Below are 14,428 nucleotides of genomic sequence, written 5' to 3'. Positions count from 1 at the left end.
TGGTAGCACTTAGAGTGGCTGCTTGAAGGTCAGATGTGGGCTCTTGCAGAAGCCAAGAACATTTATGGTTAGTAGTATACTGCTTCTTCATGCTTTATTCAGCCAGCATAAAAAAGGAAATTATCCAGTATAACCCTCTGGGAATTCTTGTACAAACTCAGACTTCTGTCCCACCTTCCTCTGCTGTAGGATACAATTAATTTCATATTGACAAACTTCTTAAAGCAATTTGCAGAGCCACAACATACTGAATATATCTGAATATCTTTGATTCTGTCTGCTTGTGTCCCAGACTCTGCCAGTGAAGATTTTGTAAGAATCTAAAATTAATTTCATCTTGCGTCCTCCTGAGGTTCTTAGCAAAATGTTATGTAAATCTGCAAAAATGGAATCATATCGATATTTGCATTGCAATGGGAAATCCTTCAGTTTGAAAATAACAGTTAAAAAGAGTCTTTTCTACATATTGCTTCTGGGTTTGGGGTCATTTGGGCTGATCAGAGTCAATGCAGTGTTAATAGTGAAATGCCATATTCCTCCACAGATATGACAGTTTTTGAGACTGTAGGTCCACAGATGTAGTATCAGTTTGTGCCCTCTGCATTTACAGAGAGACAACAGCTCCGTTTGAGCTGAACTATGTGTTGTGCTCAGAAGATGAGTGATTGTGATATAACATCTGAAGTTTTGATTTTTATGTTTTTCTTCAGACATACTCAGTGACATCATATTTTTGTTGAAATAATAATTTTTCTCTAGGGCTTACAACAGAAGCTGTAGTGTTACCATGCCTTATAATGCAGCCACTGACCCAGGAGATCAGTCAATGATGTGTCTACATTGTAATGAATAAGTCCAGATAACTTCCAGCTGAGAACAACTCATTACAACTCCTTCCACCTGATTAGATTTTTGCCCTAAATGAGACAACGGGCAGCAAAATGATGTGTGAAGGTATCATGTAACATGAGCTGGTGATATTTGCTGGGGGGGGGGCAAGGAATGCCTTCAGTTTTGATTGCAGCATTTGTATTTTCTCATAATTTCTGTCAGTGCTGATGGAACCCTGTTGGTAGGATAAATTTGCTGAAGAACACGAGATGCCATTGAGGGATCTTCCTTTCTAGAAGAAAGGAAAAGAGGGGGAGCATGGTGGAAAAAGGCAAGAAGCAGCAGTGGCATATCTATGCTGAAAAAGGGAGGAATCCTTGAGTTTGGTGCTGACGGAGCCATTTTGCTCCTGTAATGCTTTGTGAAAATACTCGCTGGGATCCCAAACTGCAATGCCAGCACTGCAGGGCTTTGGTTCAGTGCCGGGCTGATACAAGTTGTGATGCTTCTGGCTTTAGGGTTGTTCATCTGGTAGCTCAGGGTACTTGACACGATACTCCTATCTAGCCAAGTGGTGTGACGTGCTAGGAAAAGAGAAGCAGAGATTGACGAGATGTGAAAAGATGCCAGAGTATGGTGTGTGGGTATAGCAGAGGGTGAGGAGAGAGAGCAGAGCATCGCTGCTGTGGGTCTTCAGTGGGGAGGGAGTCACTCAGTCTGGAATCAGACCTCACACCCATTACACAAATGCAGAGGGAGCCTACGGGAAGCTCATCTCCTGTCTGTGGTATTTTCTTGCTATGCATTTTGACAGCACATAAGAACCCCATGATTATTAATATGCACCATTTATACTATGGGAGGAGTATTCCTCAGTGCCCACTGGGTGAACTGTTGGCCTCTAATTTTTGCATTTTAATAGGGCTATGCACAAATCTGGTCATCACACACAAATTGCATGGGAATGTTTGCCAGTTTAGGTAATCTGTTTGTTTTTGTAGACATAATGTGTGTGCAAGGATGAAGTTTGTTTTTTAGTAGTTGTTCCAAAGAGGTGCAATATAGCTGTGTATTTGTATTAAGCAATTCTTCTTATATTTTGATGAGCATTGCACTGTTGCTCATGTTTCCTCAGTCTTTGACTATCTGCATGCTAAATAAGTCACCATTATAATTTATTTCAGGGGCACATAAAGAAATTGTAGAGATACAAGAGAATCATAAACATGCAGTGGGAGATAATAACCTACCATTGCTCATTGGATTTTTATTTTTTTTTTAAATCATTCTGTAGCAATTCTGCTGCAGAGCTAGAATTTAGCATTAATCTGTTTTTAAAAAAACCTTTAAAGATTTTCATAAAATTATTTCTGTTCATTTTCTTAAATGTTCCATAAGATTTTTCTGTGTAAAGAATTATTTTAGTCATGCGTGTAGTTTTTCTAAGCCACAAGTCCATTATTTCCAGAGCACTTTTAGAAATAATGATAATCTCCTATCTGACTTAGCTGTTGACAGTGTCTTGTCCAGACTTTAGTCTGCCTCCAGAAGTGTCATGGGGCAGCATTGTTCCCTTTCTATTTTTTTTTCCCTTCTGTTGTTCAGGTATTCTTGTAGAAAAACAGCAGAAATAAACACGCTGTGGGCTCCCTGCCAGAACCCATGTTCCAGAGATGCTTTTGAAGGCATCTCAAAGGAAGAGAGAGAAGCTGTTTCTTCTAATTTGACGCTATTGTTGGCTTGAAAAGCAGGATTTCTTTTGTTTCTCAGCTGCCTTTGTCATTAGCTGTTGTAAAAGTTTCCTCTTTTGTTCTTAGATGGATTTAGTTTGTCCAGATGTGTTGGTTCCAGGTAGGTTTCATCCTCTCCACATTGACGAGATAATTCATCTCCTGAAGACTCATAACACTTTGCGTTTCTATTCGTTTGTGTTGGGCTGCTGTGTGACACGCTGTACCGTAGTCAGGCGTTCAACAGTGCGACCAACACTGTCACGTAACGGCCTGTTACCATCTCCTTAGTTACTTGCCTGCTGTTTTCAGTCAGTGTCAATGTTTATTGCTAACAGGCGCTTCGCTGGGTCGTGGTACTTTATGAATTTTCATGTACAACAACAGCACGCAGAAGCATTTCTGTTTGCTTCAACCATCACTTTTCTGTCTTTGTAGTTAATGAAGCTCAACTTTGCCAGTTTCTAACTTCTCTATTTTGCTCCTATCGTTGAGAAGGGAGGACTTTTTAACAGAGCTGAGGGATCCCTGCTGGGCTGGAAAGTTAAGTTGCCTTTGTGGAGGTCTAATGTACTTTTCTAGACTTCTCAGAGGTACAGCTTCCGACTTGTGTGGTTTCGATATGAGCTGAAGTTGTTTGTTAAAAAGGATAGGAGAAAATACATAGGATAATATTCACGATGATGCTGTAATTCCCGCTGATTTGAACAAGGCTAGGTTGTATTTACAAAAAGGATCCTAACCTTCATTGACAGAGTAATTAAGTCTGTTTAGTGTGTATTTTCAGTGTGAAATTTCATCACTGAGGAGCCATTTTGTTGCTGATTATCATTAGCTAACATACAAATACCTGTATGTAGAGACATACAGAGTAAGTTTTTGTGTGCTTATAGATAAATATGTATATTTAATTATACAGAATTACCTCTGTAGAGGTTTCATCAGAGAGAAAATTATGGATTTGGTATTTCTGTTTGAAACAAATTAAAATTCTGAGAATTAAACTCGGGAAAATATTACTTTGGAAGAGGAATATATCAGCCTAATATATGCTTTTGAATATAAGAAATCTATTTCAGATTGTTTTCTTTTTATATAGTTTACAAGAAATCCAACTGTTAACTTTTCAATGTTTTAAAATGGTATTCTTTCAAACACCTGTGATTCATTATCATAAATATCACAGTTGTGCAGAAACCTCACATATGTGCTATATCGTAACAGTGAGAATGGGATGCACTGAAATGATGAATCCCAGGAACGTGGAATTTCTTGCTGAGATCTATAAAGGGTAATATTTCCATTGGCAACTTCAGTTTCCCACGGTTACAGTAATGGACTTGTGATCTTGCACAAGAATCCTTTTTCTGACGGGTCCTTTGATGATAATAAGCCCAAAGTCAGTGATTAAAGCCTTGGGATACATGCAAGTATTAGTAATAATGAATATTGTTTGGTGGACAAAAATATTCTGAACAATTCACATGTGAATGAGCTTTCTTACAGAAAGGAGTAAAAGTCTAATATAGGAAGCTGAGAAATGAACAGAGGGTGGTGAGTGACATGCATGTTGTTTTTCATTGGGAGATGCTTGGCAGTATTTTCATTTTGCTTGTATGGAATTTTGGAGCCTGTCTCATACCATGTGGCATATTAAGCACAATAAAGATGTTCATTTGGCAGCTGGAGCATGAGTAGGAACATCAAAAGAGTCATATATGCATCAATAAATTAAGAACTCTGCCTTCATCTAAATAAATACTAGATCATTGTTGTAATTGTCCATTGAGGTTTTGAAAATGAGACGCAATCTCTAGTCATGTCTGGTGTAGCATTACCAAAATTTTAGTTTAGGGCTGTAGCTGAACCATTACTATTATTAATTTTTTTTTGCATTTCTGTAACACCTGGAGCACCAAACGTGAATCGTTTTGTGGTCTTTGCTCTGGAGAGCTTCCAATCTAGTTAAACTCCTTAAGCTCTGACACGAAGTGAGTGTGCAGGAGGACATGGGAGGTTTTAGTTTGTGTGGCTATTCTCATCAGCCTGCCGGTTCATCCGGGCTGTTACAGTGCAGCTGGGTAGTATGAATAATGTCAGTTATCCATTTCATAGCTTTCCTCACACCTCATCTCTGTGACAAATGTGGGAACATCAAAACCAGCATCGTACATCATCAGGCTCATACACCAAGCAGCAAAATGTTCCATACTGGGAGACCACCTCTTCATTTTAGGCAGACTGCCAGTTTGGTGTCTCCTCTCCGTGAACCTTGGCAGACTCCTTAGAGCATGCCCTCACCATCCAACTGACATAGATTTTTGGTAACTACTTTTATTTTTTTGGTATCTGGGGATTGTTTAAATACTAATCTGAAAATATTTTACTGGAAGAACTCTTTGTATTGGGATGTTTTATTTCTGAAGAGAGACATCCATATTTTCTTCTTGAAACCCAGCACTTTTGATCATTTAAATAGCTTCTCAGTGGAACAGTTTTCTGTTTTCTTGCATGTGCTTGTTCATCTTGTGCTCACAAGTCCTCAGTCCCATGCCCAAGTTTCCTTCTGTCTTGGGAGAGAATCCAGTGTCCAGAACTCATCTAGACGAATAAGGTGTGTATTAAGACACAGCAGTTCGTTCGCTGCATTTTTGTAGTTTTTATTTTCTTGAATGAACCCTGCATATATAGGCCTATTGTAGACCTGAAAAGAGGGAGATTAATTGAGTCTAGAGCTTGTATGTGTGCACAAGACTTTAAGGTGCCACCTCGTCCACCCTTCTGGTTTGAAGCAGGATCAAGCACTGAGACTGGTCTTGAGTGATTCTGGATTAAGCTGGCATTTGATTAACCTCATGTTAAAACCCTGCATGTCCTCAGCACCCTCTTTTAAGGGTTAGCTGGAAAACTTTCTTCAATATCTCTCTGAACCTTCACACAACCGATATCCACAAAACCCTTTCTATTTTCTGGTTATACAGGTTAGTACTCAGAGGACATGAGGAGTAATTAATTAATCACTCTATAGCTTTTACAGAGAGATTGTACACAGGCTTTGTGTACAAAGTAAGCTTCTTCACCAGGGAACTAAAAATCCTATTTGCCCTGTATTTAATGGGCTATGCTTTTTTAGAGCATCAGCAATGTGTAGGTTTGTTTAAGAGATAGATGATGTAGTGCCACGGGTGAGAAATCAGATCCTCAGACCTCCCCTGAGTGCCTGGCAGGGCAGGAAAGTAGTGTGGTCAGTGCCAGGGCCAGCCCAGACAATATAGCTGCTACTGGAGCCAGGTACAGGCAGCTCAAGTCCTGTAAATTCTGGGTTATTTGCACTAGCTTTTCCCCAGAAGCCGCAGAGTTTTAAGGAAGCAAATGTTCCCAGTGAGGGGCATCGTGAGAACGGCTGGGATTGCAATGCAGTCTTGTGTGGTGTCTCCTGGTCAGCCTGGTCCAGCAGAAACCATCATTCTGATAAAGTTCATATTTGCCCCTAACTTCAGGCTAGGGATTTTATCGAAGGCTGTAATTCCCTTCAACTCTTAACAATTGGCTTCAGTTTCATGTCTGTTGGCCCTTGCTCTGAATATTCTTCATTGTTCTCTATCCTTATGATCACTTCATCTCCTTCTACCTGCTTCTAATTTCTCTCCTACATATCAGTACTTCTCAGAACCTTTTCATTTTCTTTTTCTCTCCTTGCTATTAACCTCATCAAATACTTTTTCTTCTGTGCTAGAATTTGGAATTATAAGTATCAGTGCTTTTGGATGAGATATGGTAAGAAAACAGTGTCTCTCTTTCAAACAACTCTGCTTCTGCCCTTGGAAAAAATTGCAGGGTTTGGTAAAGAAGGTCAACAGATGAGCAAAATACAACAGGTCTAAAAGTGTCAAATTCATAACTCCAAGGCAATATAGAATATAAATCCAAGTACTCCTGATTCCGTGTGTCAAATCTGCATGTTGGTCTTCAAATTTCTGCAATGCAGATGGAAGCAATGCAGGAATCTCAAGGTTTGTGAATTCTGAGCAGCAAGGTGGGAGAAGTGTACTTCCAGTTAGGTGCTTCCCTCTTTTTGGGGCACAGTGCAGCGTGGCCTCTGCTTGAGTGTGACCTGTTGTGTTTGGCTGGTGATGCTATAGCTTTGACATGTGTTTTTAAGTGATTACTTCATCATAGTTTTGTTAGGCTTTTAATTTTTTTTTTTTTAACTTCTGACAGTTTCTCAGAATGATGTCAATTTTTTCCAGTTGCAATCTATTAATAGACAGTAGATCATCAACATTTTTTCTATATGAGAAGCACATATTTATTCAGCATAACAAGGTACCTTTCTATGACCCTGTTTCATTGGTTTGGCTTTATTTTTGTTGTGGGTTGTGGTTTTGGGGTTTTTTGTTTTTGTTTTTTTTTAAGTTAGGAAAAGAATAAGTTAAAAGATAATCTACCCATAATTCATCAAGACTACAATCTGTACGGTGATTAGTATAGAGAATTTCAACTTCCCACATTTGTGGTGACAGGAAAATTTTGTCTTTTTTGCGGGTTGGTAGCTTTAGGAGATTGCAGTGTATCTGTTAAAACTCCTGTTATATCACCAACATAAATTGCAACGGGTGGTTTTACACCAGGGAGGTTTTGCTGACAGAGACCCTTCCATCAAAATCCTATCACGAGCAAAAGACCCTTTCTGCAAGCAGGTCCTGGCCGCGGAGAGCAGCGTGGACACCAGCACAGTCAGTCTGAGCATTGTGAAATATTTTAAACTGCTACTGCTCCCAAATTCTGTGTTTTTTCCCCCCTCTACTTCTTCTGCAGCATAACACTTTGCAAGCAGGGGTCTTCGACATGACAGACTGAGATAGGTTTGTCTGGAGGGATTGGAGTATCTGAGGGGAAAGAGCTTTTTGTTTCTTTTTTATTCGTAATCCCTCTTGCTTTCAGCAAAATTCAATGAAATGGCAAATGGGCTGATGAAACTCTGGCTTGTTATCCCACTGTGAATCCAAGGATAGTTCTCTTGCCCTCAAGTAACATAGAGGAAATGGGAGAAGCTTTTAGTTAGAAATATGTAAGCAAGCCTAAAACTTGTGCAGAAGCAGATCCTTCAGGTGCTGGGATAATTTTTATGCAAGAGACTGTGGTGACTGTAGAGTTTGGACTCTTCTCAGTATGACAATAGTCAGGCGCAAATTCACAGGGTCACAACTTTGTTCTTTTAAAATCCCACCTCAGGCTCCTAAGGCCGCTGCGGGTGTGCGGGGTCTCTGGGCAGAGGCGGGGCTGTGCGGGCGGGCACAGCAGAGCCCCTCAGCGCCGCGGGGGCAGCCTCTGGGACAGGGGCAAAACACCACCTGGGGCGAGGGGAAACGTGTGAGGGAGCAGCGTGACCCCGGGGGGGTGGAAGAGGAGGAGGAGGCGGCTCCAGGCAGGAGCAGGGATTCCCCGCAGGCCCACCCCGGAGCAGGTGGGTATGTCCTGAAGGAAGCTGCAGCCCGCGGAGGGGACTCACGCTGGAGCGGGGGAAAGGGCGAGGGGGAAGGAGCGGCAGAGAGGAGCCGTTGGGTGCTGACCGTAACCCCCCGTTCCCTGTCCCCCTGTGCCGCTCGGGGAGGGGAGGCCGAGGGCTTGGGAATGAAGGAGTGAGGCTGAGTCTGGGGAAAAATCGATGCGGTTTTAATTTTGCCTTTTTTTCACCATCCAAATCTAGTTTAATTGGCAATTAGTTAAATTGATTTTCTCCAAGTCAATTCTGTTTGGCCTGTAACGGTAACTGGTAAGTGATCTCCCTGTCTCTATCCTGACCCGTGAGCTTTTTCATTTTATGTTCTCCCCCCTGTCCTGCTGAGGCAGGGGTGTGAGAGCAGCTGGGTGGGTGTCTGGATGCAGCCCAAGGTCAACCCACCACTGCTGATTTGGCAAGTAGTATCCCGTGTCTTATATTCTGCCTTATTCTGAAGTTCAGGCATTTGAATTTTTTTGGTTTTAGCTAGTTTTAAAACCTTTCTCATCAATATCTATCGTAAAATGAAGTTGTATTCAAATTCAGAAACTAGCAACAGTTGTTCTCTGTGGTTCTACTTTGGGATTCAGTTCCAGCAAATGCCCAAAGAGGAAGGATCTCCATGAGGTCCTCTGGCAGCCTTGTCGATGTTGATGTGTCTGGAAATAGATGCAAAATTTGGTGAAGAGGGTTTCCGTGTAACTTGCTAGGAGTGTTGTGTGGCCATCCACTGTGATATTCTGTCCGTGCTTTAAGACCAGTTATAAAGGTCTCACAATCAGGAGAAGCTTAGTATTGGCCAGGCTGGGAAAGAATGTGGGATTTTTTTTCTTTTTTTTTTGCTTTAAAAACAATGACCCAATACAAGAAGTCTATACAGTGAATTTAAACAATTATGCAAAGTTCTTTATTTTCAGTAATTCCATTTTCTTTGATCTTCTGTAGTCTGTATTCCTGTCTGTATTCATTTCTGAAAGTGTAATGCAGTTTTTAAAGATCCAATAGAAATGAAATGTAAAATCAAAATAGGGAGAGCGTAGAGATAAGTGAAAGGTCTACAGCAGCAGTAAATCAAGGAGCAGATAGGGAATACAGAACATTGCCTACAAAAAATCCCCTTTCACATGCAAATACATTGTTCAGAGATGTCAAACCCTGAAAAGTTTGCTTAGCAATTACAAGTTTGTGGTGAAGACCTCTTAATCACATAGCTGGTAGTTACATCACTAACATTTTTTTTCTAATATTTTGTGCAAAGTGAAGCTACTGGAATCGGAGAAGGAACTTGAAGGAAAGTCTCAAATCTTTGTACTTCAGAGACGTTTTTCTCTTTATGCCAGCCTTTCTAAATGTTTAAAATCTTCCATGTAAAGTGAAACAGGATTATTGACAGCTGCTGTTTAATTAAAAGTTCTCATAATTCTTAGCCGTACTGATGTTGCAGCTCATGCACTATATTACAATTCTGGTAATTAGTACGAAATGTTATAGTTTTGTTGTTCTTTTATATAATACTTTTGCAGTAGACTATGAGGTTGAATATTCTGTAAACAACCAATTCCAAGCATAAAGATTTGCTGGATATCTGAAACCACCTTGCCAGCAGAAGAGCCTTTAGAGATCCCGGGTTACTGTGAGGAGGATAACAAGGTCTCTCCTGCCTACTGCCCAGTTTGTAGAACTAGGTGTGCATTTTGTGTATTTGATTTGAGGGGTCACAAAATGTTCATGTCCAAAGTGGTTTTTCTCCTGCCTCCTGAATTAGCATGGTCAAAATCTCTTCATCCTTCTGAAAGTGCATATTCATAAGATTTGTCTATGAATTATAGTCACAGAAATATAAAGCTTCTTTGAAAGTTTTTCCCCTTAGATTGAGAGATATCTCTTCCCGAGATCTGTAGGCAAGCCGATAACATAAAGATGCTTGAAGTCTGTGTTCCAGAGTGGATACTCATAATTGTGTTTTTTCTTTTTTCTTTCCCCCTCCCAGTGGAATTTGATGACTGCAAGGGGAATAACAAATTGAACTTCGAAGTTTCTAACCCAGACTTTAAGGTGGAACGCGATGGGTCTTTAGTTGCACTAAAGAATATATCAGAAGCCGGCAGAGCCTTGTTTGTCCATGCGCGGTCTGAGCATGCTGAGGATATGGCAGAAATTTTGATTGTTGGAGCGAATGAAAAACATGGTGCATTAAAGGTAAGATGAATACAAAAGACTAGAAGAAGGTGCCGGGGAGATGCTGCTAGATGTTTACAAGTGCCATCTAGGACTGTAAGCAGTTTTAATCTGTTAGCAGAGATCAAAATCAGTCTTCAATCCAGATATTGCTGTAACATTTTAGTGCTTAGTTTAAATTAAAATACAAATTTTCCAGGTTTTGGATGATGTATTACATCTTCAGGTGTAAATGCTAAACATTCATGAAGAACTGAGTCCAATGAAAGAGCCTGAGTGTCAAAATCGGCTGGTTCTTGTAGTGTACATTATGCCAGATAACTACAGTTTGGCCAACACTGAACATGAAAAATCAAAGCCTAAACTGTGAAAGTTAGAATTTACAGAACCTTCATGTTCGCTCCAAGTCTAAGTATGTGGGAATGAATTCTATGCTGTGGAATTTAAATTTTCATATAGGTCTGCTTATGTGATATTGCTCCGTGTTAAACTATAACAACATCTGCACACAAATAGCAACACATATATACATTCTGTGCGCTAGTGGTTTTAGTTTCACTCTGTCCACTGAATGATGTGTCTGTCTTTTCCACTTCTGAATGTCAGTGTAATACTAACCCCGTACTATGGGGAAAAAGTGCTTCCCAAATTGATTGAATTGTTTACTTCACACCCATGAAAATAACAAAGGAAATGTGAGGGAGCCTTCAGTTCTGTGTCGTGGTACTTAGGAGAGAGACAGGACGACAGTGCCTTCCTGGTCTTACAGTTAAGCCTGGTACCTTTACAGACCTGTAATTTCAAGGAAGTATAAAGAAACCACGATAAAAATGACTGACCTATTGTTTTATTTTGGTATTTAGACTTTCAGCCACCAGCGTTCTCATTATATTTCCAAGAATGCCTTAGTTTAACTTAAATCTTCTATTTAAAAATAAAAATATTAGTTTTAGGAGAAAGGTTAAACAAACTTCTGAAAGTCCGTGGCTGAGGAAAGGTTTTGATTTGCACTTTAAGCAGCGTGCGATGTGAATATAGATTGCTAGCAGGAGTGATGGTACCAGAATGTGTAACTGCAGAGAGCTGATCAGAACACTTAAATGGAATTTAATTTAAATAAGCTGTTTCTTCACAAAGTTAAAATTTAACAAGGTCATGTTTGAGAGAGCCTTTTACATGGTGAAGTTGTGGATTTAGGACCATGCACTGCCAAATTCAGAGCAGGAAAGCTACACTTGCAGGAGCTGGGCACTTGGGTGTCCTGTGTCTTAAACTAGCAGGGAATGCTCCTTCTGGTGCATTCACAAGAACGTTCAAATGATTTTGTTTTCACTCCAGGTTTTGAAATCTTAGGAGTAGTTTCAGAATGGGGATTCTCATTCTCCGGTTAGAAATTACCGAAACCACAGAGGAGTTTGAGACATCTCTGACAGGATGTCTGGAGTTAAACTTCAGGTGATGGATTTATGTGTGAAGATCTGACTCTGAGAATCATATTCTGATTTTCTTAGAGAAGCAGCTCTTCAATATCTTGGAGGGAAGGTATTTTACTGAAGCTACAGTCTAGGGGAAGTCTTGTCTCCTGAGTGGGAATTAACAGATGTGTATTTGCACAAACTGTGATACGGCTTTGTCACTGACCTTTTCTCTTCATGTCCTGTTTGGGTTCTGGGTAGTCTCTCCTCAAAATGTTCCAGCAATATTAATTAATGCCTGGTGTTGAAATCTATCACCAGACTAGATTCAACAGCCAAGTCTGATTTGGCCCCACTCCTGGATTCTGTTCCAACCACTTTGTGTTGTTCAGAGAGAGAAAACCAGTCTAAGTCTGGCATATTCTGCCACTTGCCAGTCTTCCCTCATAGGTGACTCCTCAAAGCAGTATCACAACCTCATCTCTACCTGCGTTCTTCACTTCCTTACGGATTTTGGTATTCAGTTCATAACTAGATTACCCTTCTCGTGTGGTGATCTTTGGTGTCTGCAGTGCCATTGAAGAGTTACACAGTGCTTTGATGTGTCCTGGGAAATCCACCTAGTGAGGATCATCCTTGTCTTCAAGGGAATATAAAGACCTTTGGGACTGGCTGTCCTACTCTGACCTCAGCCAGCACTCTGTAGCTGTTAAATCAATATTTTTTACCAACCATCCCAGCTATTGTTTGCCTATTTAAACCACAACAGACAGTCTTGTCTTTCTGTTTGTCATCCTTGAGAAGGATATAAAGATTACAGCATCCTATCTAAAGTGATTTTATGATAAATTTGAACTTAATCCTGTACTTTTGCAGTCTAAATGTGTCAGCATGGAAACAGCAGAACTGCTCCATCTGTTTATGCAAGGAGTCTTGGCTAAGAAATGCTCAGATGGAGCCTTAGTAATTCAGCATAATTCTGTAGGGTTAAGATGAGCACATGCTAGAGCACTGCTTAGCATTCAGTACTTAGAGTACAGTACCTTGTTTAATTAGGGGATAAGTAGTTCTTAAGTATTTCCCTTTTGCCAGCAACTGCCGTTTCTTTTCTGAAAGCATGTAACCTACATCTGTGAAATCCCATTGTTAATGTTTCTCATCGCAGATTCCCAACATGTTAGGAAATGACTAACAATGATCTCTAATGTGCTGACTGGCAGTCTGAGCCTAGGAAGAGATAGCGTAATTCCTGGATTTTCTGATTGCTACTGCCCATACTTTAGATGAACACTGAAAATATTTAGAGGTGCAACCTGGAGAGTGCAGAGAAGCTTTTAGTGTTCTAGTGGTGGAGGGGTGCGGTTCTTTCCTGCTGAAGATGTGGGAAGATTCCAGCTAGCCTCACTGCTCAGCCCTACGGGATTAATTTAAACTAACTTCATGGCCACAGCATGATCAGTGGCTGTTAGAGTCCCACTTACTATTTCACTCTGCTTTTGGAGTCTGAAGGGCATGTGTTCTTACTCATCTGCCAGAAGCATATTAGATTTGCAGAGCCTGCAGCTTTCTATCAAAGGGTGGCCATAACTACAATGTGAGAAGATAGATGCTTCCTCAACATCATCAGCCAACTTGGCTGTTGCTCTCTGATCACAGAATCTTTTTTGCAGAGTCTAGTGACAGAGGAGCAGATACAGCACTGCTGCTTTTCCAGATGTCTGGATGTTTCTGCAAAATAGTCTAAACCCCCTCAAATCTATACCTACAGATATGCATATATGCTCTTGAGAGCAAAAATCTGTACATCAGATTAGATAGACTGATTTTTACAACCTGCTGCTTCTGCCCCTGTCCTCCTATGGTTTTGGCTGGATATACTGGTTACTGTCTGTCTTTTCAGAGGGGAGTATTCACAAAAAAAGCTACTGTTGGTTTTGAGGCATGTGGCATACGGGTGCACAGAAGAGTTGCCATGGGCCTATGGAAGGTGTAACATTATAGTGTGTCTTCTTTTTAATAGTTTTCTGTGGGTACACACTTGTACCCTCAGGCAGCCGGAGTGCTCAGTGAAGGAAATGAAGCTCACTTGTATTCACCGTGGGGTTGTGTTGGTGAGGCATGCACACCTGCACTCGGGCTCTGCTTTGCCCTGTGTTTGCTTAATACTCCTTTACGCAGTCAGGACTTGAGTGCTTGGTGACATTAAAAAAAGGCACGGAATTGTTTCTATTCACGCAAGTTTCCCAAAATGAACTTCTGAATTCTGAATAATTCATAGAATTGCGAAGGCTCAGATCCCTAATGGAAAAATAAATCACTTGCAAACCCTAGTTGGGAACAAACTGACTGAGCCAATGAGTGACAACAATTTCTTTTTTTTTTTTTTCTTATGTTTTATCCAATGCTTTGTCTCTGCTTTGTTTTCTGGAAACAGTAGGATAACTGGAAGTTGGAAATTTCATTACATCAGAGCATTTGGCTAGACATTAGTGGATTTATTTACTTACTTGTTTTGTGGAAGACAGAAAGTATAGCCAATCTCTTGCAGAGTCTCGTAACAGATTGTGAGTTGCTAACGGCAGCAAACTGGGAGTTGAACCGAGTCCTCCAAGGCTAAATAAAATGGTTGGCTGCTACTCCTTCTCCCCCTCTGTAATCTATTGCTGGGTTTAATTAATATACCCTTAGTACACTGGGAGCAAAAAGAAAACCTTGGGAAACAACCTTTCTCTGCCTTTTTTTGTGCGTTGGCGAAATGCAGCCTTCCCCCC

At 40.6% G+C, this 14,428-nt stretch overlaps 1 protein-coding gene across 2 annotated transcripts in view; it reads left to right on the top strand.

Moving 5' to 3' along the window:
- CDH13 (cadherin 13) overlaps positions 1-14,428 on the top strand; it is a 518,101-nt gene that overhangs the window by 162,498 nt on the left and 341,175 nt on the right. For both annotated transcript variants that reach the window (XM_026856742.1, XM_026856741.1), the window contains exon 3: positions 10,055-10,263. In XM_026856742.1, the coding sequence (XP_026712543.1) occupies positions 10,055-10,263 (209 nt within the window). The remainder of the gene's footprint in view (positions 1-10,054; positions 10,264-14,428) is intronic.

Source organism: Athene cunicularia, assembly GCF_003259725.1.
Source record: "Athene cunicularia isolate RWA chromosome 11 unlocalized genomic scaffold, athCun1 chr11_part1, whole genome shotgun sequence".
Taxonomy (NCBI): domain Eukaryota; kingdom Metazoa; phylum Chordata; class Aves; order Strigiformes; family Strigidae; genus Athene; species Athene cunicularia.
Note: the sequence above shows the minus strand (reverse complement) of the source record. Positions and strands in the feature narration are given on the sequence as shown.